The 26,901-nt window shown below is 34.1% G+C and overlaps 1 protein-coding gene across 5 annotated transcripts in view; it reads right to left on the reverse strand.

The window, feature by feature from the left end:
* ZNF608 (zinc finger protein 608) overlaps nt 1–26,901 on the reverse strand; it is a 233,840-nt gene that overhangs the window by 76,559 nt on the left and 130,380 nt on the right. For all 5 annotated transcript variants that reach the window (XM_069088160.1, XM_069088159.1, XM_069088156.1 and 2 more), the window contains one exon: nt 19,109–19,364. In XM_069088160.1, the coding sequence (XP_068944261.1) occupies nt 19,109–19,364 (256 nt within the window). The remainder of the gene's footprint in view (nt 1–19,108; nt 19,365–26,901) is intronic.

Here is a 26,901-nt window from a genome sequence, read left to right on the forward strand (position 1 = left end):
TTTTTTACATTTGTACCAATCTGAAAGGAGTATATTGAAGTCTCTAGCTATCAAGGATTTGCTAGATGTTTCTTTCTATAATTATATTAATTTCCCTTTTAAGTTTGTAGATGTTATGCCATTCAGGGTGCATGAATATTAATGATTTATTTTATTCCCTATATTGCCTTTAAGTACAAAGTACTTTTCTTCTTTGTTCCTTTGAACCATGTCTGCTTTTGCTCTTGCCTTGGCTGGGATCATAGTTGCTACCTCTGCTCTTTGGAGTTCTCTGAAAACAATATATTTCACCTTGCTCCCTCATTAGAACTCTAACTGTGAATTTTTAAGTTTCAAGCATGTTTCTTATCAACAATATATCAGTTAAATAGTGAGACAATTATCTGGATAATTCAGAGGAAAGTGTACCCAAGGAGAAAACAGTCCAAAGCCTGCTTTTCCAGAGCTGATCAGAATTGGTCTTTTTACTGATGGGCTCTCTAATGAATGCCCTCCCTACATAACCATTCCAGATTGCACTTTATATTTGTACTTTCAGGGATGTTCTTCATACTATCAAACCTCCTCCTTCCCTTTGTGATAACGTTTCATCTTCTGAATAATTCTGAATTTAAGTGACTTGATTCCTTCAGCTGGAAGCCAAATGAGCTTCTTGTAAAAGGGTAAAAAAAAGTTACCCTGAGTGTATATGCTATCTAGGAAAACATGCTTCCTGCCAACAGTGCTCAGGAAGAAATCATCATTGAAGAAATTCAGCACAGGTGATATTTCAGGAGGTGATGCTTGAATCCAATCCTTGCTAGGCAAGATGACAGTAAGCAGAGTCTGCCCTTTGGAAGCTTACATTCTGTTGAAGAATACAATATCCAAAAAGTAAAAACGGACTTATTTGAAGAGGGAAAGAGAACATTAGCAAACAGAGAAGAGGAAGAGAGTCAGGATTCAATATGCGCTAGGTCTAGGTACCATGATCTGTCTGTTGATACCATGATTCTTGCTTGTTTTTATTTTGTTAAAGTTTGGTCCTGAAGAAAGAAGATACAAGGAGAAGGGTTCTTTTTGTTTTCTTCATTATTGCTGTTTATATTTGTGCCCCAGGCCTAATACAAGACCTTGCACATAGTAGGTACTATTTAATAAATGACTGTCATATTAATATATATATATATATATATATCAGTTAAGTTCTGCTTTCTAATGCATTCTGCTATCTTCTGGTTTATAAGTGAATTTATTACTCCTTCAATATGCATGGTTATGATTATTATTTCCCTCCATCATATAATCTTACAATTTTTACTTTTCCTCCCATTTACAAAGAGAAATAGGATGATAAAAGAGGAGTATTATTAGCAATAGTGATTTATAATTGATCTTCTGTTCCACTGGTCTTCTCCTCACCAAGACTCTAACCACTGGTTCTTATTCTTCCTTTATTTCTCTTTAATCTTCCCTTTATGATTCACCCTCTGACAGTGAAGTCTGCTGTATTTATGGCTATTCTCCAAAACTCTACCCCTCTTCTAAAACCTCTCCCTTGAATGTTTCACTGTTGATGATAATGTATCTCTATATGCTACTCTTCATGCATGAGCTGTGCATGACTATTTAATCTTCCTATGTTCTCTTGAGATAAGCCTGAGTTTCATGTGATGCTCACTTCTGTCTCTCCTGCTTCACATTTGCAATACTTTTTTTTCATGAGCCCCAATTAGGAAGAATAGCAGTTCTACCCCTTTCTTCATCATTTCATACTTAATGTATTCCTTTATAAACTTTTTTCTTTTCTCTGTTTAGGCCATGAAAACATAACAAAGTCACCCAAGTGCTCTAGTTTTCTTACATGACACCCTCTATGACTCTTACAGATATTGAGATTATGAAGGAACATTTATCTTCTCTCCCTATTAAGATGTAAATACTTCATCATAGTTGAATTCTTTGTAATTTTTCAAATGTATTTTTACTCTTGTGTTTATATTTCAAAGTTTCTACTCAGCTCCGGTTTTTTAATCAGAAATACTTGAAAATTCTCTATTCTATTTAAAGGTCTTCCTATGTGGGATCTTTCCCATTTTTGCAGGATAAGTTATACTTGGTGGTAAGTCTTTATCTTTTGCCTTTTGCAATAGAATATTCTAAGATATTCTCTTTTTAAATAGCCTACCAAGTCTTATGCCAAGTTCACTCTAGTTACTTAGCACTTGAGCTAATTCTTTCTAGTGTTTGCAGTATCTTTTGTCGTTACTGTCCTGGAAGTTCTAATTTTTCGATATCATTAATATTATGCAAATTAACAATTTTGAGGATTTTAAAAAGCTCATGAAGATTGGAATGATCAGAACCAGGAGAATAAATTATACAACACTTTAAAAACAAAGAACTTTGAAAACTACAAAAAAACTGCAATCACCAAAACAACACCTATGATTCTGGACAGACACATATTATCTCCCTTCTGACAGAGATGTGGTAGATTTAGGGTACAGAATGCTACAGAATGAGACATATGTGTGTATATTTGTATACGGCCAATGAAGGAAGTTGTTTTACATCTTTGTTACAAGGAATCTGCTTTTCTTTTCTTTTCTTTTTCTCAATGCAGGTAGTGGGAGAGAAAATAGCTTTCTGGAAATTAAAAAAAATAAAACAGGTTTGAGACTACAGATATGGAATGTTGCATGTAGTTTCAGATATGGTCACTTGTCTTGTTAGTTTTAATTGTTTTGTTTTTTACAGGAGACCTCCTATGGAAGAAAGTAATCTGGAAATGTCTATATAGAAATCAACAAAACTTTTGAAAAGGAAATGACATTAAAGAAACAACAAATGACAAAATAGAAGCTCTTTTACAAGTAACTTTGGAAAATTAAGGTACTTTTGACAAAAGGTTTTAAGATGTACCAATAAATGTCTTTTATGAACTTTAACAAAAGCAAACATCTTCAATAAGGAGTTGCTAAAAAGAATTAAGATTAATTTAATGATAAAACTTTGCTGAGTCAAAGAAAGAAATCATAGAAACAACAGATAATTTCATTAAAGATGACAGTAGTCAGAGTAACATACCAAAATTCTTAGGATATTTCCAAAATAGTCTTTAAAGGAAAAATTGCATTTCTTAACACTTATATTGACAAAAGGGGGAAAAGAATCTTTTTTTTTAAAGCAATTGGGGTTAAGTAACTTGCTCAAGGTTACACCGCCAGGTGTTTCTGGGTGGGTGCTAAGTGTCTGAGCAGGGATTCGATCCCCAGGTCATCCCGACACTGGGGCCAGTACTCTTACTTGCTGTGCTACCTGGCTGCACCAAGGGGGAAAAGAACCTTAACAATAAAGTTTTTCAAGCAAAAATTTAAAAAGCTGTATGACCAACATACTTTAAAAGCTCAATTAATGCAAAATAGAAATTCTGAAAATAAAAAGTAATTAACAAAAATGAAAGAAAAATAATACCACTGAACTGAAAAATAAAATAAGTACCTGATTTTTGGAAATGAAAGAATAAAAAAGGAAACTTTAGCTAATTTAATTATTCTTATAAGAGGAAAACCAAGTTTACCAGAATAAAAAATGAAAAAGAACTTCATTGAAAATTAAGAAAATAATTTATTAGAAATTATTTTGCCCAATGATTATGACAATAAAGCCAACAACTTACATGAAGTGGATATTTATTTAAAAACTGTAAAATGTCTAGGTTACTAGAACAAGAAATTTTAATTTACATAGGCAAATAACAGAAAAAGAAATTGAACAAGCTACTCATGTACTCCAAAAGATGAAAATTCTGGATATAACAGAAAATGTTATCAAACATTGAAAAAGTAATTAATTAAAATATTACATGAGCTGTTGAGACTATAGGAAAAGAAGGGGTCCTACAAAATTATTTCTATCACACAAATAAGATTCTGACAAAACCCAGAAAGTATCAAAATAGGGAAAAGAGCTATAGACTAAGGATTCTTGAGCTTTTTAGTCTCATGAACCCCTTAACAGTCTAAGGAAGTCTTTGGTATCCTGCCATATTTCAAATGAGTAAAAAAAAAATTCCACAGGATTACAAAGAAAATCAATAATGTTGAAATAAATATGGATTTTTTTAATCCAAATTCACAGATTCCTTGAAACATCAATGAGTCTATGGAATTCAGATTAAGAACCCTTACCACAGAAAAATATCCCTAATAAGCACTGATACACACACAAAAATAAAATATTAGCTAAGAAGTTACAGCAACCTATCACAAAGATTATATACTACAAATAAGCTAGTCCTACAACAAAATTAGAGAGTTTTGTTAATATTATGAAAACTGCTGGCATAACAGACAATATTAGTAATTTTAAAAAAATATTACGAATAGCTGGAGAAAAAGTTTCTGAATAATGCAGTACCTATCTAAGTTTGAAATAAATATTACAAAACATAGGAATAAATGGATATTTCTTAATATAAGTATCTAAAATCAAGAGTAGCCATTTTATGTAGTAAGGATAAATTACTGGCTTTCCATTAAGATCAGAGGTTAAACAAGAATTTCATTATCACAATTACTATTTAATATGATGCTAGAAATGTCAATGAGACAAAAAAGACATTGAGGGAAGAAGCATAAGCAAAGATAAAATATTTATTTTTTTGTAGATGACATGATGATTTAAACAAGGACCTCTAAAAGTCAACTAAAAAGTTACTTGAAATAATTGATAATTTAATAAAATTGCAACATATAAAACAAATCTGTATTAAAATATCAGCATTTCAGTATATTACCATCAGAACTCAATAGGAAGAGACAGAAGAGAAATTCTGTTTAAAATAACTGGAGAAAGTATAAAGTAATTGAAAGTCTACTGAACAGAATACATACATAGGAGCTATATGACTACAACTTCAAAACATTCCTTATTGAAATAAGAACATCTAAATTATTTGGACAAATATCAACTCCTCATTGTCAGAGAAAATATAATAAAAATGACAATGCTGTCTAAATTCATTTACCAACAAACTATCAAAAGATTATAGAGATAGAAGGAATAAAAAGGCCAAATTCATCAGAAGAACAAAAATCAACAATCTCAAGGGAAATGATTGGGGGGGAGGGGAGAAAGAAAGAAGTGGACTCAGCAGTAGCACACTATACTACAAACTATACTGCAAAGTAGTAATATTCAAAATTATTTGGTACTGGTAAGTAATAGGGAGGTTGGTCAGTAGAATAGATTTAGTAACCAATATACAGAACCAAAGAAACACAGTAATCGAGTTTTTTATAAACCCAAAGATGACTTGCTATTGAGATAAGAATTTATTATGTGACAGAAACTGCTGGGAAAACTGGAAAGTAGTATGATATTAACTATAAATGGAACATCATACTTTATAACTAGATCAGCTCCAAATGATTACATGACTTAGAAATAAAAGGTAAAATCGTTAACAAATCAGAGAATCAAGGAAGAAATTACCTTTCAGATCAATAGATAAAGGAAACTTTCATGACCAAATTAGTGATTGAGAGGATCAATATAAGATAAAATAAACAATTCTGATAAGATTTTTTTTTGCACAAACAAAAGCAGTGTAGCTTAAATTAGAAGGGAAGCAGTTAACTGGGGGGAGGGAGGAAGTTTGTGACAAATCTGTCTGATAATCAGAAGATATATTAAGAATTGATTTAAAATTTAAGAATAAGAGTCATTCCCCAACAAATAAACTGTCAAAGGATATAAACAGACCATCTTTAAAAAGAAGAAATCCAAGTTATCAATATCAATTTGAAAGGAATATTCCAAATTACTATTAATTAAATAAACATATATTAAAGCAACTCTGAAGTTCCATCTTAAACCCATCAGACTCACAAAGTCGACAAGAAGAAAATGTCAAAAATGGTGGAAGGGATTCTGGAAAACAGGCACATTAATTCACTTCTGATGGATCTGTGAACTTGTTTAGCTATTTACAAAGCAAGAAACTATGCCCCCATACTTCCTATATTATTATGCAAACCCTATGACCCAGTAATAATTTTAATAGTCCTATCTTCCCAAAGAGATAAAAGAAAAAGTTACTCATATGTACAAATGTTTCTACTAGTCTTTTATTTTGTAGTAGCAAATATTTGGAAACTAAGGGAGTACCCATCAAATTATGTTATATGAATGTAATGGAATACTATTTCATTATATAAGAAAGGAAAAATGGGACAGTTTCAGAGAACTTTGTTAATTCTTGTACAAACTGTTTCAAAAAGTAGCAAGAAATATCAGAAAAATTTATATACTGACAAAACACCATAAATACAACTTTGAAAAACTTAAGAACTTTGATCAACACAATGACCAACCACAATTCCAGTTGCATAGTGATAAAGCTTGCTACTTACCTCTTAAAAACCGAATCTATGAGTCATATATTTTTTTGGACATGGTCAATGTAAGAATTTTTTTTTTACTTGATTATGCACATTTGCTACAAGGGTTTGTTTTTCTCTTTTAAAAAAGGAGGGAGGAAAAATGGGAAGGAAAATAAATTTTTGGTAAAATAATTTTTTTTAATGTCATTATGGATCAAAGGCAAGACTAAACAGTCTTCTAAACTTGCAGACCTCTGTTTGGTCGAGATAACCAGAATCAACATGATTCTGGTTGAAGTTCACTGCAAAGTTAAAGTCATTTATTTCAAGGAGTTTTTACAAGGCAGAATTGGGCAGTGAGAAGAGGTCAGAAATGGAAGTCAAAAGAACTAGATTCAAATTATAGCTAAAGCACTTTCCTTCTATGATGGTAGTCATTTCTCTTACCATCTCTGTGCATGGGTTTCTGCAGAAAATTTAAGCACTCAGTATTTTTTAAAATATAGAGGAGGGATTAATTATTCTATCACATCTATCTTGATTTTCTCTGAAAAGCATCACTTGACATTTATAGAAAGCTTTTTGTTTCCAGAGGAATGGGATTCTTCTATGTTTATGTTTAAAAATAAGGAGATCCACCTTCACACCCAGATCATTTGAAAAAAGATTCTCTCTTGATTCATGTCAGAATGCTTCAGAATACATCCCATATAACCTATAGGACTAACTCAGTCTTCTGTTCCTTGTACTGTGTAAGTGTATATAACTGGTTTTAGTTGTGCATATACTAAGAGAAAACATTCTAAAGAGCTTAGTGACTGATATGAATGAAAAAAAAAAAAACCTCTTCCTGAAAATAAGATATTTGAACCAAAATGAAAAGCAAGTAAGTTGGAAAGTCACTAAGAAATTTTTTTAAAAGGTAATTTTTATAAATTGTGGTAAAAAAAAATGCTACTCCAGGGGAGCAGAGTCAAGATGGCAGAGTAAAAGCAGGTGCCTGAGTTCTCACACCAACCACCTCTAATACCAGTAAAAAAATGACTCTAAATAAATTTTAGAGCTACAGAACTTGCAAAGTGACAGAGAGAAAAAAATCTCCCTCTGAAGGCAGCCTGGCAGGCTGGCCAGAAGGGTCTATTGCACTGGGCTGGGAGCTGAGAACTAGGAGCAGTCCCACATTATCCACCCAGACTCACGGCTCAGACCAGCCACAGCAGATGTCAGGAAAGTGAATCACTGGCAACTGTGATGGTCACCAGACTTCTCAAGTCATAAATGCTAAAGAGAAAATATAGGGTCAGTAGGGAACTCTGTTGGAATTGGGTGAGAGAAAAGCATGGTCAGGCCCATGCCCGCAGGGGTGGTAGAGGTGGTGGCATCCTGGCGCCTACAGCTGCTGCCATGTGGCTGCCTCCAGAGATCCTGGCCTACAGATAGTAGGGGAACCAAGTGACCATTTAGAGGGTAATCATTCTTGCTTTGACCTGCTTGGATCTGGGTTACAGTCTTGGGTGGTGTTCCTGGGGTGAGGAATGTTAGTGCTTGTGGTGGCTGTAGAGAGGGAACCTTCCTCATAGCTCTGACAACAGTCCTGACATATCTGTGAAAATCCTGGCAATTTGGGACACAGCTCTCTCCATTCTGGAAGCAGAGTTTTACTGTGGAAAAGAGCTCAAAAGTCAAGTAATTGGCTGGCAAGAAGAACAAACAGAGGAAGCACAATCAGACCATAGAATCTTTTTGGGGGGGACAAAAAGGATTAAAACATGGAACCAGAAGAAGACAACAAAGTCAAAACTCCTGCATCAAAAGCCTACAAGAAAAATATGAACTGATCGCAGGCCATGGAGGAGCTCAAGAAGGATTCTGAAACTCAAGTAAGAGAAGTGGAGGGAAAATTGGTAAGAGAAATGAAAATGATGCATGAATATCATCAAAAATGAGTCAACAGCATGACTATTAATAATAATAATAACATCTTAAAAAAGAGACTAACTCAAATGGCAAAAGAGGCCCAAAAGCCAATGAGGAGAAGAATGCCTAAAAAAAGCAGAATTGCCCAGATGGAAAAGGAATTTCAAAAGGTTGCTGAAGAGAATAATTTCTTCAAAATTAGACTGGAGCAAATGGAAGGTACTGACTTCATGAGAAATTAAGATACTATAAAACATATCCAAACACATGAAAAAATAGAAGGCAATGTGAAATGTCTCATTGGAAAAACCACTGACCTGGAAAATAGATCCAGGAGAGATAATTTAAAATTTATTGAACTACCTGAAAGCCATGATCAAAAAAAGAGCCTAGAAATCATCCTTCAAGAAATTCTCAAGGAAAATTGCCCTGATATTCTAGAACCAGATGGCAAAATATAAATTGAAAGAATTCACTGACCACCTCTTGAAAAGGATCCCAAAAAGAAAACTCCTAGGAATATTATAGCCAAATTCCAGAGTTCCCAGATCAAGGAGAAAATATTGCAAGTAGTCAAGAAGAAACAATTTGAGTATTCTGGAAACACAATCAGGATAACTCAAGATCTGGCAGCTTCTACACTGAGGGATCTAAGGACTTGGAATATGATATTCTGGAGGTCAAAGGAGTTAGGATTAAAACCAAGAATCACCTACCCAGAAAAACTGAGTATAATGCTTCAGGAGAAAATATGTTCATTCAATGAAATAGAGGACTTTGAAGCATTCTTGCTGAAAAAAAAAAAAAAAACAGCTGAACAGAAAATTTGACTTTCACATTCAAGAAGCAGGAAAAGCATGAGAAAGTTAACAGGAAAAAGAAATCATAAGGAACTTACTGAAGTTGAACTATCTACATTCCTACATGGAAAGACACTAATTGTAACATATGACACTTTTCTCAGTATCAGGATAGTTGAACTAAATACACACACACAAACACATGTATACATACATTTATATGTATGTATAGGAGGGTGTATGTGTGTATAAATATATGTGTGAGTGTGTGCATATATGTGTACATGTATACATAGCCAGAGGGCTCAGAATCAGTTGAATAGGAAGGGATAATATCTAAAAGAAAATAAAATTAAGGCGTGAGAGAGGAATATATTGGGAGGAGAAAGGGAGAGATAGAATAGAGTAAATTATCTCATATATAAGAGGCAAGAGAAAAATGTTACAATGGAGGGGAAGAGCAGGAAGGTGAAAGGGAATGGGTCAACCTTACTCTCACTAAATCTAGCTTAAGGAGGGAATAACATACACACTCAATTGGGTATCTTACCCTACAGGAAAGTATGGGGGAAGGGAACAAGAGAGGGGATGATAAAAGGGAGGGCAGATTGGGGGAGAGGGTAGTTAGAAGCAAACACTTTTGAAAAGGGACAGGGCCAAAGTAGAAAATAAAATAAACAGCTAGTCTTTCTCAATATAACTACTATGGAAACATTTTGCCTAATTACACATGTACAACCTATATTGAATTGCATGTCTTCCCAGTGGGGGTGGGTGAGGAGGGAAGAAGAGAAAGAATCTGGAAATGAAAGCTTTATAAACAAATGTTAAAAAAAATTTTTTTACATGCAACTGGGAAATAAGATATACAGGCAATGGGGTATAGAAATCCATCTTGCCCTACTAGAAAGTTAGGGGGGTAATGGGGGAGGATATAAGAGAGAACAGATTGGGGGAAGGGGTATTCAGTAGGCTTGCTATCTTGGGGTGGGGATAGGGGAAAGATGGGTAGAAAATTTAGAACTCAAAATCTTGTGGAAATGAATGTTGAAAACTAAAAATAAATAAATAAATTGAAAAAATGCTATCCCTGCTATTCAATCTTTTGATAATTGGAGCTCCCAACCTCCTCTGGTAACAGATGAGGCTTATACTTAAAACTTACCTAGGATACACTCAATTAGCACAAGCAAAGCCATTTGCTCAGCACTGTGAGGATCCAAAGACAGACTAAGATAATAACGAGTTTGATCAGGATTAAGAAAGACTACAATAACTGAATCACAAACGTTTCATTAAAAAAAAAAGTCATTTTAGCAATATCCATCTCTGCAGCTAATTACAATAAACTTAGTGCCAGGGTAATAAGATATGCTGTCATTTTGTCTCTCCACTCATCAAATAAGCAAATTTAACCATAAAACACCGTAGTGCCAAGATAAAGACATAATTATATATCAAAATGGACAAACTATGTTTTGAAAATGCAGTTATTTCGGGCAGCCCTGAAATCAGGAGGACCTGAGCTCAAATCCAGCCTCAGACACAACACAAAAAAACTAGCCGTGTGACTTTGGGCAAGTCACTTAACCCCAATTGCCCTCCAAAAACTAAAAACAAAACCGCAGTTATTTCCATTTTTGAGATCAGGAAATACTTCAGTTCAGATTATTACAGTAAGATATCTGTATCTGAACAGAAAAACTATTGTGAAGTTATAGGCATAATCTAAATCTGGAGAGCATCATCTATAAAACTTAAGCTATAACTATGACCACCTTTCTCAATTTAAAGGAAACTTATTTACCAAATGCAATAGGACCAGTGGTTTCCTGACTCAGCTTTATCCATTCATGAAATCTAATTGGCCCCTTCTTCCATGATATAGCTTCCTAGTCTAGGGGTATAAAAAGTCCCAGGCACATATAGCTAGCTCCTCTCAGACTCAGCATTTCTTTAGATCACAGGAGTCACCACCATACCCTGAGGACTGACAGTCCAGATGTATTTCCAATGGAGACAAGAGGGGCCAAATCCAGATAATCATTTTGCCTAATAAAACCTGAAGTAAGAGTGTGCTGGCTGTGGAATCATGCCTAAGACATTTGGCATAGTTAGCAGGATGAAATGAGGGATAGCCTTATGGCTCACATTGTGGTTGATTGGGGTGGGGGGGAGGGGGGCAGGAAGAGCCCTTCACATACTGACTCTTAGTGATAGTACAAGGGAATGTTCTCTGTGGGACCTGCCTGAGGTGCCTCCTGAGATAGATTAACTCTGTGAGTGCTAAAAGAATCTGCCTGAAGAGGGTAAAGAAAGAACCAAGGCCAGAAAGCCTTACTTGTTAAGTGAGCTGCTGAAGTTGGACTGCCATTGTATTCAGAGTTAAAGTAAATTGAGCTGCACATTCAGCAGTTGACAGTTTTTGGCTTTCAGGGGCAGAACAACATGCCCAAGAGGAAGCTAATAATGCAGGTGGCCCCTCAAATAAGGGATCTCGCTTGATGGGGATGAACAGTGAAGAGCCCCAGCCAAGTGTCTCTAACACAGAGGTCCTGATTCTTCTTGAGAGAGGAACCACCTCCTGGAGAAAAAATACAACTTGTGACAGAGACTTGGAACTCCCACCAGCGTAAGAAAGCCCCAGGCTTATGCTATGGGGCTCTCAGAGGGAAGGCCAGTACCTCCCTGACTGAGGTAACAGTCTAGGAAACAACTCTCTCTACCTAGGTTGCTGGGGGGGAAGGAAAAAAAGGGGTAGGGAAATGGGGGCAGAGAGACTTAGAGGCTTAGCCTTTCTGAAGGAGGAAGGAAAGGCTTAAGACTTCTAGCTTTTGTGTTCCCATAATTTTTTTTGTTCATTTATGTTTACTCTTTTTCCCCCTTTACCCCATGAGTTGAATACCTCTGCCCTAGAAGATCACTAGGACCCTCTATCAAGGTATAGCATATGATAAGACCAATCATTTCCTAATACTGTTTCCTTGACGCTGAAACAGTCCTCCTGACACAAGTGTCCCCCTACCCCAGGCCCCATGCAACTTGATTGGCCTCATCTTCTGTGATGCAACTTCCTGGTCTGGGAGCATAAGAGGTTTTGGTAGCATATAATCAGTACTTCTCAGACTTGATGGTCTCCTGACAGCACAGGAGTCACCATTCTCTGTTGACTGACTCACTGACCAAACACGTTCACAAATGGAAATAAGAGTGGTAGTGAACATCCAGAGAAGATATCATTACTGTATATCTTTGCTGTATTAGGAGAAAGTAAACCTTCTCCTCTGTTAAATGTTCAGTGACTTGGCAGTGTCCCATTTTGTCCCAACATCAACCTAAACTAAAGGGTATTAGAATTAGAGCCATACCAGCAACATGAATCCTGTCTTGATTTGAGTTAAAAATGAAAGCGCATATTCAATTTCATACTATATATTTACACTTTATAATTTCTTAGTTATAAAGCTAGTAACCCAAAGTGGATGAAATAACTTATTAAACTTGGTTCTGATTACATTGTTTTATTTTTTATCATTTAATAGCACACATAAATATCACAAAAGACACAGAAAGAAGGAAATCTGTCAATTTCAAAACAGAAAGAAGTAATAAGTATGATAGTAAGAAGAATGAGGGGCAGCTAGGTGGTGCAGTGAACAGTACCAGCCCTGGAGTCAGGAAGACCTGAGTTCAAATTTGACCTCAGACACTTGACGTACTTCCTAGTTGTGTGACCTTGGGCAAGTCATTTAAACCCAATCGCCTTGCCTTCCCCCCTCCAAAAAAAAAAAAGAATGATACTTGTCTTTTACACAGTTTTAAAACTGACAGAATAGACACTTTTTATGGGAAAATTTTGGCTATATTGCTTAAGACAACATAAGACAGGCTCGAGGAGTTAGAAGGGAACAATGCAAAAAAAACAAAAAACAGGTGCAAGAAGTTTAGAATACTTATTTTTTCTCACGTTCCACATAAAATTTAATGTTTTTGATTCATAAATTTTATTAATGAATTAGCATTTGAACTGATTTCCCAAGGAGAAAAAATCATTTGACGTTTAAAACAAAAGTATTATAAAGAGCTAAATATCATAACTAACTCACATCATAGTCTATAATGGTGGTTAAGATAATGAGACTACCTTATATTAAGGCACACAAAAAATTCTTAATTTAATTTGGGCTGCCTTTCGTACATGCAAATAGGGAATTTGCATCAATAGGGAACATACTTTAAACTATTTTTCCACTAGAGATGATGGAGTTTCCTTGATGCATCTCAATTCATAATCAGTTCCCTTGGAAACCAACCAATATGATGAATCTACAATACTCTCAGATACAGTTATAGTACAGCAGGTGGCCTTGGAACAGAAAGAAGTTCTGCTCCTTGACCTCATTAAGCACAGTATTCTAACTAAGCTTACCAAGTCAAACACACACTGTGGGCTGAATAATCTACAGTTATTACTCTGACAGTAAGAAAACTATCTTTAATCACACTGAAGCTCACTATTGTTATAATCACTGAGAATTCATCTCACACAGAAGTGAACTTAGATGGTCTGTCAAGGTTGAATGTCCTAGGCTGAAAACCTCAAGGATTATCCTCAATCAGCTAGGCACTATATTAACTCCACTGCCTTCATACTGTTTTGTTTCAAAATCAAGTATTACAAAATAAACTTAAATGTACATTTCAGTCCCTGCACAACTCAATCAAAAGTTAGAGGGGAAAAAATGTTAGAAGTGAAATTCAACTCAATGGAATAAATGCTGGAAAACAAAAAAAAAGTATTACCAAATTAATCCATAATGTGTGAGAAGTTCAAAATACATTTCCTTTAATTTAAATAGCGTGAAAACAAGTTTTCCAAATTCAAAACATCAGCCTTCTTGGAAAAAAAGGGAAAAGAAGCAGAATGTGACAGCATCTTGATGTATTCTACCAGAAAATTCTTTGCTTTTATAATTAGTTATCTTCAAATCATTAATCCCCAAAGTTCACATTTTATTTCCTTGGAAAGCACAAAATACATTAGGTGAAAGATTCCAAATACATAATCACTTTCTCCCCCTTACAGAAAGTCAATAAATCCATGCAGTTGTCAGTACATGCTATAATAAATAACAAAATTTCTAAATAAACTAGCTTTTCTTCTCTCACTCTATAATGGACAATTCTTCACGAAAAATGAAAGTCCTAGAAAGATTAAAACATGTGGATAAGAATTAAAATCCACGAGTATGGCAAAATTGGGTGTTCTCTTCACTCCTTTTTAGCCTCTTACATGAGAATGGTGGGAAGGAGGAATCATTTCTTTGATTCAAGAATGATAAATTACCATCATAATACTGAACCATGACTAGAGAGAGGGTCAGTAAAAAAACAGGACAAAAGGTATGACTAAGAAACCTGAAATGATCAATTTAAAAGGAAAATGCATCTTGGTGAATTAAAAACCAACTTCAACAAACATATTTACCTATCCTTTATTATTTTATTTACTTTAAAGTAAATTTTCTGACAAAACATTGAACAGCCACATTTGTGCCCCAAATGTGTAAGTGAAACCCTAAAGAAATTTTTTTCTAACATCTGTGAATAATTTTGTATCATCGCACTTTCCTTGAAGAGAAGAGATCAGAGTAAAATAGCAAAACATCCATATATAGTATTAATTTTCTCTCTTATTAAGCATGATCTGAAACATACTAATTTTCTTCCAGAGGGAAACATACTTGCAACACTTTTTACCTTAAGACAATTTGTTACTAAGCAATGAAATCTTTGCTCACTAAGAGCAAGACAGAGTTAAGTCAGAGACAGTTAAGTAAATGAATCTTTCTCTAATCAGGAACTTTATTAATGACAGGAAAGGTTGAAATATTACACTGGGGTTTCTAAATCCCATGCCTTCACATTCACAAGAATATGTCATATTACTGAAGATGACTGAATGAATAATTACATGAAGAATCACAAAAAGACAAATCACCTCCAAATATCATTTTTCCCCACTTATAGCTTTGTGGGTTTGTGGAAAACTACTGTCAATGATATCATACTGGTCAAAGCAAAGGTACCAGGAACGAAATTTTTACTCAACCAGAACTAAGATTAATGTTTAGTTTACAGGATTCAATTCCACAATTGCTTGAATTTCACATTTTGTCCCTCTCCTTCCCCTCCCCCCCCCATGGCGTCTTATAATCAAGTATAGGATCTGTAAATACTTTCACATTATACAATGGTCAGGTTATAAGGATGGATTATACCAGCTGGAATGAAAAATGGTAAAGAGGACATAAAATCAAATAAGAGAACGAAAAAGATCAGGTATTTTGCTTCCACCTGGATATAAATTTAGTTCTTTCTAGTTCTTTCTCTGGATGCACATTTTTCTCTCCATCATGCGTCTTTTGGAATTGACTTATATCCCTGCATTGTTGAGAAGAGTCCAGTCTATCAAAGTTGGTCATCACACATACGTTGTGTCTGTAATTGTGTGCAAATTCCTCCTGGTTCTACTCTTCTCACTCAGCATCAGTTCTTTTAAGCCTCTCCAGGTAAATATGAAGACCGCCTGCTCCCCGTTTCTTATAGCGCAATAATATTCCATAACATGCATATACCACAACTTGTTCAGCCTAAGATTAATGTTTAAAACCACCTGTTTTATGTTGGAAATGTTACAAATTGTGTAGTTAGGTCAATGTAATCCCAAAACTCTAATAAAACTCTTAGTTGCCTTGCTCCTCCCTCACCTTCCACTCCTGCTCCTAAATCCCTCAGTTAAAATTGACAAATGTGTTCCTTCTTTCGCTTATAATTGTCCTCAAAAGGACAGGAAATAATGATCAAGTGGATTTAATTAACTGATTGACTGGTTAATTAATTAGTTAATGTTAGGAATAAGACCTACACTGAGAAAATTCACATAGAATTTTCTTTGACAAATGTGTCTGTTAAACACATACATCTTAAGATCCTGAGCATTTACTAGGAATAGATTCTTAAAGTTCCCTGATTTTCTAAGTTTAGTATATTCAACAAGAAGGACTACTAAGAGTCATTGCTTTCATGCCACCCCAGTAAATATTTGCTCCTTCCAAATATTGGTAAATATAGAGTGTATTAGAGCTGTTGACGACTCTTACAAATACAAATATTGGAGCTGCTGAAGACTCTTCTATGTTAGGGTATTCATTAAAAGTATCCTATACGGAAAAAAACAAAAACTAAAAGGATGAATCTGTCCTATAAACTGAATGAAAAACACACAAATAACAATGAATATATAAAAGTAAATAAATCCAACTACATGTATATACCTTATGAGTGTTTATATTTGCTGTTTTGCAGAGCTTTCAGTTGTATCTGACTCTTGATGACCCCATTTAAAGTCTCCATGGCAAAGATACTGGAGTGGTGAGTCATTTACTTCTCCAACTCATTTTATAGATGAGAAAACTGAAGCAAACAGGATTAAGTGACTTGCCCAGGGTCACACAGCTACTAAGTGTCTAAGGTCAGATTTGATCTCAGGTCTTCTGACTCTAGGCCCAACATACTACCCGCTAAATGACCTTGCGGCTCCATATATATATATATATGTACACACACACACACACACACACATACACACAAACATACATCCACATCCACTTCCCCTGCTCCCATCCCCTTCCCCCACAACAGAGGCCCTTTGGTGAACTCTCATATATGAATGCAAAATACCGAAGACAATTATGCATAAACAGAAAGAGTTCCAGAATTTCGTATATAGAATGTGCTGTTACTGTCTTAAATTGATGGATTTTTCAAATAATTCTATTTTTTTGTAGAGGAATATTAATAGTTAAAATTAGTCAACTAAACAAATAAAAACAAAAGGCTACCTGGACCTTATAGATGCTATGGGTAGTTTTAAAAAAGTTTACCACATGAGAGATCAAACTCCAGAGATCAAATAATCTGTTAACTGAGGCTGTGAAAGACAATAAACGGAGCTAAGTCACTATGAAAAGTATGTTTCATTCTACTAGCTCATTTTCATTAATCTTTATTTTCAATTTTATAGATTAATAGATATAGGAGCTATATAGGTTAAGTGACTTGCCCAGCATCATACAAATATTAAGTGAACCAGGATTTGAACCCAGGTTCTGACTTCAAATCTACTCTACTATATTGCCTCCATACACAAGTACTTACTTTGATAACATGTGGGGCAATCACAATCAGCACCTATTTGAACTAATTTTAACATGTGAATTCTTAAATGGCTATTGAATATCTGTAAAGCAAAATGTAGTTCAAACAAGTAAACACCTCCTAGAATCAATCAATGGAAAAGTTAGGGAACCTTATATTTTTCCCAATACATCTCCTAAATGGTATTTACTGCAAAGGGTCGGCAAGATAGGATAAATTAAGAACATTTCTCAGTTTCTCCTGAGTTCTTCATAGTGTAGCTTCATTATTTTATTTAAAATGTATGGCCAGATTAGAAATATATTCAAATGTAAGTAGAAAACAACATTCTAAAATGAAAAACAAATTATACACTTAAGTAAATAGGTAAACTATTTCCTTATCTTTTCCTAATATTCCTTAAATTATTTCCATAATTTAATAACCCTTAATCCTCGTAAGAAGCGTTATAGCGTTATCAATTTTTCTTGCCCTTGCCAGTCCTAAAGACTCATGATCTTGCATTTTCTTCCTGACTTCCCTATCACATGTACCCAAGAGGCTAAAAAAAATCTCATGCCTATTTTGGGACAAAAAACAAAAGCTGCTAATTTTTTTAAACTATCTTCTTATTCTGCTTTCCCTTTCATCTTTTCCATTGTTTTGCTAATTATCTGGATTCTTCAGTGTGGTTCTTCAGATTTTTTGTTTGTTTGTTTGTTTTTTAAAGAGTGTCTGACTCTTTGCAATCCTATTTGGGGTTTTCTTGGCAAAGATAGTGTAATGATTTGCATTTTCTTCTCTAGCTCATTTTATGGATGAGATGACTGAGGCAAAGGGGGTTAAGGGATTTGCTCAGGAACACAAAGCCAGTTGAATTCTTTAAGATGAGTCTTCCAGACTCCAGGTCCGATACTCAATCTACTGCATCACCTACCAGGATTCAATAATATGCCCTTTATTATGTATTTGTCTAAAAATATTGCCCATCCCACTCCCTTTTTTCGAAGGAATTAGCTTCCTGGACAGGCACTATTTAAATTTCTGTTCTGTTCATTTAAATTTCACTCTTCCACACCTCTCTTCTCTCCCAGTTCCCCTAGAGATTTTTATTTTAGTTTCTTTCTGAAAGATTAGTAGCTAAAATTAGGAAAACAGTGTGTGGCTGTGTAAGGGAACAAACAGTAAGGGAACAATGGTAATGGTCTAAAAAGCAAAGAACATAAGCACATAGTATTTTAAGGCTTAAAAAGCTCTTTATCACAAGCATCTGGTGAAGTAAAGAGTGAAAGTATTATCCCCACTTTACAGATGAAGAAACTACAGAGCTAGCAAGCAGCTAAAGTAGGATTTGAATGCATGTCTGATTCCAAAGCCAAGACTCTTTCCAAATGAACCTATTATTTTTGGTTCCATTACCTTTGTGCATAAAACAACCATTTCCATGATACTTCTGTGGCTCATGCTGATTTGTGACCCCTTTCACTATAGATTATGAATATAGACACTGCTTTTTAAAAATCTACCAAATTCTGCCATGTTTATCTGAATGAATGAGTGTGAAGTAATCTCTTCTTATCTAAAGAAGCAGTTGCTAATGGAGAAGGGAAAATTCAGGTTTCTACTTCCATTTAGTACTTTAGGTAGAAAATTTTGACTAACAAAAATAGTCAATAAAAAGTAAAGATTTACCTATTTAAAAAAAACAACAAATGATGTGAGAAGTCACTTGTCTTTCCTCTCAGTACAAACAATAAATTCTCTTACCGATAAATTTAAATACAGCAAAGAAAAGAAGATAATAGAAATTAAAAAGAAAGTTACCTTCGTCAGTTTCATGCCACACAATGCCTTCCAGATTCACGCTGGTCCCAGGTTCACAGGGTCCCAGACATTCAGGTTCAGTTATTACTCCAACTTCACATGTATTAATACCCACAGAACGAGTTCGTACCAATAGCTGTTCAACTGGGGCTGCAATATTGGATGAAGATGAAGAAAAGTAGGAAGGCAGAATCTGAGGCGTGATGCTACTGGAAATTGGTGGAGGTGGTGCTGGCACTGTAAACAGGGGGTCAACCTGAAAAACAGACATGCTTACTGCAATGGAGCTGGGTGGGGTGTTCATTACAAGCAAAAATAACTTTATATTACCTCTGGAAAAGATCACTATTCAAATCTCCCACTGGTACTTCAAATACAATCTGAATGTCCTTAATGATGCTAGAACATAACATATGATTAAAGGTACAAATATAATATTTTTTGCACTAAAAAAGGTTCAGCAAGTTTTAAGTTTTCAGTTTTGCCTGAATTATACAGACTAGTCTCTCAGAATTCATCAAATAGATCTACACAACTCATAACTGCATGAAAAAAAGCATTGCAAAATGAAAAGTACCCCCACCTCCACATCTTTTAGAGGAAAAACTTGTTTAAAAAAAAAAAAAACAGCTACAATACATTTCCCTGTGTCTCATCACAAGAAACTCTAATGAACACCACACATCTGGGCAGGTAAAACAATGATAAAAAACACTCAGAGTATGTTTATTTTCAAAGTGACAAAATACATTCATGCACTTATTCACAACTAAATCATCTCAGCTGCAGAAATATGCACATCTATAATCATACTTAGCTCTGAAGTTCTTGATTTGAATATTCATATTTTTAAACATCACCCCCTAGGTAGATACTAATTATTAATAGACTCTGTAGGCATGATGAAGAATATTAAAAAATATTTTGTAGTGATTTCTCACAAGTTTTATTTTGCTCATTTGATCAAACAGCAAATCCCAATAAACTGAAGCCATGTGGTAAATGAAACATCCCTATTCACCTTCCCTACATACAGCTTGTGGACATTTTGAGCTGAGGTCTTTTCTATCTTCCTAGTGTCTTCTAAATAGAATTGTCAGTGAGGAGTTGGGAAAATCACTAGCACAGTGTTTAGTACACAGGAGACACTTAATAAAAGGGAAGTACTGGCTGTCAGTCATAATGTCCTCTTCTTATCTAGCCAATTGGAAAACTTTACAATCACCACACAGGCATGAATGCTGCTGTGTGCACACACGCACATGCACACACATACACATGCACACACACATACACACATGCACATGCACACACAGATTGCACACTACATCAGATTTCAGGTGGGAAGCAACTCCTCTACCAATTCAGTTCATTTATTCTTCTGTAATTTATAGTCTTAGAGAGTTGTTTGAGATACTAGGAATTTAAGTGACTTGCCCAGAATGACACAGGCAGTGAAGTTCTAAAGCTAAGCTTCACATCAGATCTTCCTGACTGAAGAGGCCACTTCTAATGTCCATTTGTCACACTGCCTCTCTGGAATTTTTACTGTAACAATGCCCATATATAATAGCTGTTATCTATAAACACTAAGTACTCATTGGTACACCAGTTAAAATCTATCTTAAATCTCAGAGAATGACGCTAATTGTCACATTATTTAATCTTGACAAATAGCTATCATTTTTTTTAAAGGGCAAAAGTCAACATGTTACATAGCCAGACAATCTATACAAGGGAAACTTTTCAACCGAACATTATAAATCCCATATGGAAATAAGGACAGCTATTAGGGAAATATGGGTAAAACTCAGCCTTGCTTATGTATTCATATTTTCCTAACATACTTTCTAAGAATTCAGCACTTTTATAGACATAATATACAAATCTGTTGAAAAATTATGTGTGTATATGTAATAAAATGAGCTCTGATTTAAGTAGCTGAAAGTCAGCTGTTTGAGCTTTTTCACATGAGTGTAGGAACTATCTCTACAATTTCCATTTCAATAAAATGATAAACTGATATTAATTTAGTCAAGAAGATTCATAATTTAAGAAGGTAGTCTTTCATCCACTACCAATTAAAGGGACTTGATTTCCTACTTTCAAATCCACCATAAAAGTTCCTTAGTTTGGTGATCTTTTGTTCTTGATCCTTTACCTTCATCACAATGCCCTACAACACCTTTAGAAATCCAGACATTAGATTTAGTGATTTAAGTTTTCATGTAAATGTAGCTTAATGTAGACCCAAGTTCACAGTAATGTTTATACTTCATAAACTGACCTGACAAAGAGAGAAAAGGTAGAAAGAATATCCACAACAGTGCCTACACACTGTTTACCAAACTTGAGTTTACAATGTTGTAAAAATATTTTTCTAGAATAAGGAAAACAAATAAAACTAGAAATAATAAACCAACATTTCAGGTACTTTTGTATGTTTTCTGCTGTTTAACAAAAACTTTTGTTTTTCTTTTTAATGGTTTATTGGTGCTATTTTTAGAACTGTGACTTCCCAATAATCCCCATAGTACTACACTCCCTTATAAATACAAGTGTCATGCAATACATTGTTGTGTTTTTTTTTCATTTTGCATGTATCTTTATTTAATTTTTACATGTTTCTTGTACTCAAAAACTTGTTGCATTTCACTTTAATCCATTATTCCACTCTAGTTTACTTGAGTTATTTAAAGTATGTATGTATGTATATATATATATATATATATACATACACATATATAATTGAAGTTTGTGATAGTTATAATTCTGTTCCTCCATTTATTTCTTTAGTGTCAATTTTTATGACTTTTCTCTTTAAGGTCAGCAATTCCTCCTGTGAATAATTTCTTTATTCTGTGTGTGTGTGTGTGTGTGTGTGTGTGTGTGTGTGTGTGTGTGTGTGGATATAGATATGTATAAACTCCACCACCACCACCCAGGACTTATCCTTTTCCAAAACAATGCAGACATGGTTTTTTACCACAAACTTGTTTAAAAATAGAATAGTTAAAGCCCATAATGAATTGCTTCACCTTCCTCATTAACAATAGCATACTAAGTGATGAGAAACCCAGGACTGACAAAGTAATCAGCTTTCAACTTTGCTATTTACTGAGTGCTCCAAAACCCAGGGCATCACCATCTGTACTACTTCTATACCCATCAGTTTACCAGTCTCTATCATCCAGCCTGCAATTACACCTTTTATATCCTTGTCTTATGTCCCACGGACGAACTTTCCTATATGTGCTCTCTCCCTCTATTAAAAAATATGACCTTTTTGAAAGTAAATCTCATTTAAAAAATTTATCCCTGGTGCTTACTGCTTGATACATATACAAGCAGTCAGGAAGAAATAATTTGAGTATCGTGGAAACACAATCAGGATAACACAATATCTAGCAGCTTCTACATTAAGGGATTGAAGGGCTTACAATATGATATTCTGGAGGTCAAAGGAGCTAGGATTAAAACCAAGAATCACCTACCCAGCAAAACTGAGTATAATACTTCAGGGACAAATATGTTCATTCAATGAAATAGAGGACTTTCAAGTATGCTTGATGAAAAACCAGAGCTGACACATGTGTAAGCACTTAAAATGCTTTTTTCATTCATTCATATTCATTTGAAGTATATGCAAGTCAAACATTTAGCTCACCTCTCTTGTTGTTATTGCTGTTGCTGCATCTGCCGTGGTTTCCCAAGAATGATTCAATTGCTTCTTTTCTGATAAGATCCAATTTTTTTCCTTGATGATTGTGTTTAGCTTTGTAGGACATATTGTTTTTGGTAGCAGCTTTAACTCTTTTCTTTTTGGAATATACTATTCCATTCTTTTGTCTTTATTTCCAAGACTATTGGGTAATCATAGGTTATCTGAATTGGCATCCCTTAATAGTTGAAGGTCTTTCTCTTAGATACTTGCATAATTTGTTGTTACTGAGATTTTGAAATTTAACCAGTACTAGCCTAGGATTTTTAAGAATGTTCTTTTTCCTCTGGCAATGATAGGAGAGACTGATTCAACAGCACTTTGTTTTCTATATTTGAAAGTTCTAGACATGCAATTCTATCATTTCCTGCCAAATGTATTCAAATTCTTAGAAGTATTGTCTTCTTCTGGGAGATCCTTAAATTATCTCTTTCCCTCTTCTCTTCAAGGTCAATTGCTTTGTCTTGTGTAAAATTCATGTGTTCTTTTAAAAAGAAAACAATTGGGGTTAAGTAACTTGCTCAAGGTTACACAGCCAGTTATTTTGTGTGGGTGTTAAGTATCTGAGGCCAGAACTGATCCTGGGTCTCCCAACTCCGGGGCCAGCGCTCTTACTCACTTCACCACCTGGCCGCCCCATCATGTGTTCTTTTAATACTTAATGAAGCCTTTTGCTTCATCTGCATCAGTGGAGGAAGAACTCAATGACTGGCAATAGGTGTAATAATTTATATGGTATTTCCTCTCTTCCCTCCCCATTTTCATTCTCACTGCAAAACCAGGAGATGTAGTTACTATCCCATGAATAGTTCCATACCTAGTCCATGTGACCAGGCTATGTGAAATACTGGGTTTGGGATAGCTATCTAAAACGAATAAGAAATGACACATTTTTCTTTCCCCCTTTTTTTGGGGGGAGGGAGTAATTGAATTTTTTTCAATGAAGAAAAAATGTGCTTTCTTTCTCTTGATCATCCTTTCCTCCCTATTGAAGAAAAAAGGGAAAAGAAAAACAAAATCCCTGTTACACACAAATTCCCCCACTGTATATGTCCAGAATCAATATCTCTCAATATTTAGAGTATGTCACTTCTCTGTTAAGAGTTAGTAGTAGTTTCTTCACAAGTGCTTTAGAATCATGGTTGTGATTGCACTGATCAGAGTTCTAAAGCGTTTCAAAGTTGTTTATCTTTACTCTAATGTTTCTATTGTATAAATTATTCTCCTGCTACTGCTCTCTACATTATGCATCAATTCATGTAAGATTTCCCAGATTTCTCTGAAATCTTTCCCTGCATCATTTCTTATGTACAATAATATTCCATTACATTCACATGATGATAACTTGTTCAGCCACTTACCAATTGGTGAGTGCCCCCTATTTGCCACACCCTCCCCTGCATTAGTTGCTGTAAATATTTTGTACATGAATTTGTTTGAGCACTTTGGTATATACAACTAAAAGGGGTATTTTGGGTGAAAGGGTATGCATAGTTTAATACTTTTTGGGTCTCAGTTCCAAATGGCTTTCCAGAATGACTGGAAAGGTTCATAGTTCAACCAACAGTGCATTTATTTATGTACCTGTGTTACCACAAGCTGTCCAGTATTTGTCATTGTCATTTTTTGGTCAACTTTACCAATTCGATAAGTGTGAGGTAGAACCTCATGTTTGTTTTAATTTGTATTTCTCTAATTATCAGTGACTAGGAGGAATTTTTTTTTTAATGTGGCTTTTGATAACTTTTATTTCATCCTCTGAAAATTTATTTATTGATCATTTCTCAATTGCTTATAAATCTTAATCAGTTCCATATATGTGCATATACAGTCCCATATGTGTGTGTATGTATAATAAGACCTTTACCAGAGAAACTTGCAAATATATATATATATATATTTTTTTTTTTAACCTGCTTCTCTTTTAATTTTAGGTGATCTGGCTTTGCCTTCTTCAAAAAATATTTTTAAATTTATATACTCAAAATCATCCATTTTATCTACTGTAAGAATACCTTTTGCTTAATCATGTTTACTTCACCTATCCATAGACCTAAAAGGTAATTTTCTCCTTGTTCCTCTAAATTCTTTGTCATCTTTATGCAATCCTTTATACTTATGTCACATATTCACCTGATGTTTATCTTGGAAAACTCTTTGATATGCTTTCTATGCCTACTTTCTGTTAGATATATTTTCTAGTTTTTTCAAGTCTTGTAAAATTAATGAATTCTTACTCCAATAGCTTTGGGAGTCTTTTCATTTATTGAACAGTAAAGCAACAATGTTAATTTGCTTCTGTTTATTGTTCCATTGAGCAACCTACTTCTTTCTTAACCTGTACAAAATTGTTTTAATTACTACTTTATAGTTTGAGACATAATACTGCTAGGTTTCCTTCATTTTCATTTTTTTTCCCATTATTTCTTTTGCAATTCTACATGGTTTTGTTACTTCAAATAAACTGCGCTCTTATTTTTTAATTCTTTGGTAAATTGACTGGTATTGAACTTTAAGAATAAATTAATTTAGATAGTTATTTTTATTGATTACAAATTAATAATTAATTATATTGGTTTACTTAATTAATTTGGCCTATCCATGAAAAATGAGTATTCTCCAATTAACTGAACCTGTCTTAAAATATGCAAAGGGTAGTTCTATTCATATCATTCTTTTGTGTGTATTAGCAAGCAGAGTGCCAAGTATTTTATATTTCTGTAGTTATTAAGTAGAATTTCTCTATCCCTTCCTGCTTGATTTTGTTGGTAATATAAATAAATGCTTATAATTTACGTGGGTATATTTATATTCTGCAACTTTGCTTAAGCTACTGTTTCAATTAGTATTTTAGTTGACTAAGGTTCTTGAATCAAACCAACATCTTGTTTATAAAAAGCAATCATTTCATTTCTTCTTTGCCCATATTTATTCCCTCAATTTCTTTTTCTAGTCTCATTCCTATAGCTAGCATTAAGTAACAGTGATTGTGTATATCTTTGGTTTTGTTCCTTATCTTTTTAGAAAGCCCTCCATTCTTTTTCCACAAATTAAAGAGAAAAAAAGAAAAAGAAAAGGTTCAATTTTATCCCCATTACAGATAATTCTGACTCTTGGTTTCCAATACATACTAATTATCATATAAAGGGAAAAAAATCCATTTATTCCTGCTTTCTATTTTTGATAAAAAAGAAATGCTTTTTAACTGTCAAAAGTTTTTTTCCTGAATTTATTGACTTATGTTGTTCTTGTTATTAATTTATTCATTTACATACATAGTTTCCTTAATACTGAACCAGTCCCACATCCCTGGCTATATATTTTTGTAGTCTCCTTACTAAATATTTTCTTTCCTTATTTTGATTCTCCCTAGTACTGGAAATAAAACCACGTTTCTATCATAACAATAAATTTGGTAGGACCTCTTGTTTTCCTTTTTTAAAATAGCTTTGGCAGTAATGGAATTAATTATTCATAATGTTTTATGAAATTTTCTTGTAATCCATATGTGCCTGAGTCCCCCACTCCCCTGATAGATCGTTTATGGCTTTTAGGTATTTCTTTCTGCAAATGAGTTGTTCTCCACTTCTTATTATGCTAGACATTTTCTACATACATATATATGTATACATAGTAAATATTCATGCACTTAATTTGTTAGTTTTACTGGCATATAATTGTGTGAAAGTTTCTTACAATATATTTTATTTCTTCAATTGTCCTAAAAATACCTTTTGCTTTATTTGGCACTGCTGACTTGGTTTCTTTTTCTTCCTTTTAAAATTAGCTAATGGTTTATCCACTGTATTTTTTTTTTAAAAAGCTGCATTTAGTTTTATTAATTCAATGTGTTTTTTGGTTAATCTCTTCTTTGTTCTTCAAGTTTTATGTTATGTTGTTTAATGCACAATTTCTAAGTTGTAGGTTATCTAGAGTTTTGGAGGATTTTTTAAGGTGCATGCCCAACTCACTTATCTGCTCTTTCTTTTACTGATGAAAGTTTTTAAATTTATAAATATTCCCCTAAGGAATATGGTGGCTACATTCCAAAAATTTTAGCATATTGTCTCAT

The sequence above is a fragment of the Petaurus breviceps genome, unplaced genomic scaffold (assembly GCF_028583685.1).
Source record: "Petaurus breviceps papuanus isolate PSGF00001 unplaced genomic scaffold, PetGlider_PUasm1.0 184, whole genome shotgun sequence".
Lineage (NCBI taxonomy): Eukaryota > Metazoa > Chordata > Mammalia > Diprotodontia > Petauridae > Petaurus > Petaurus breviceps.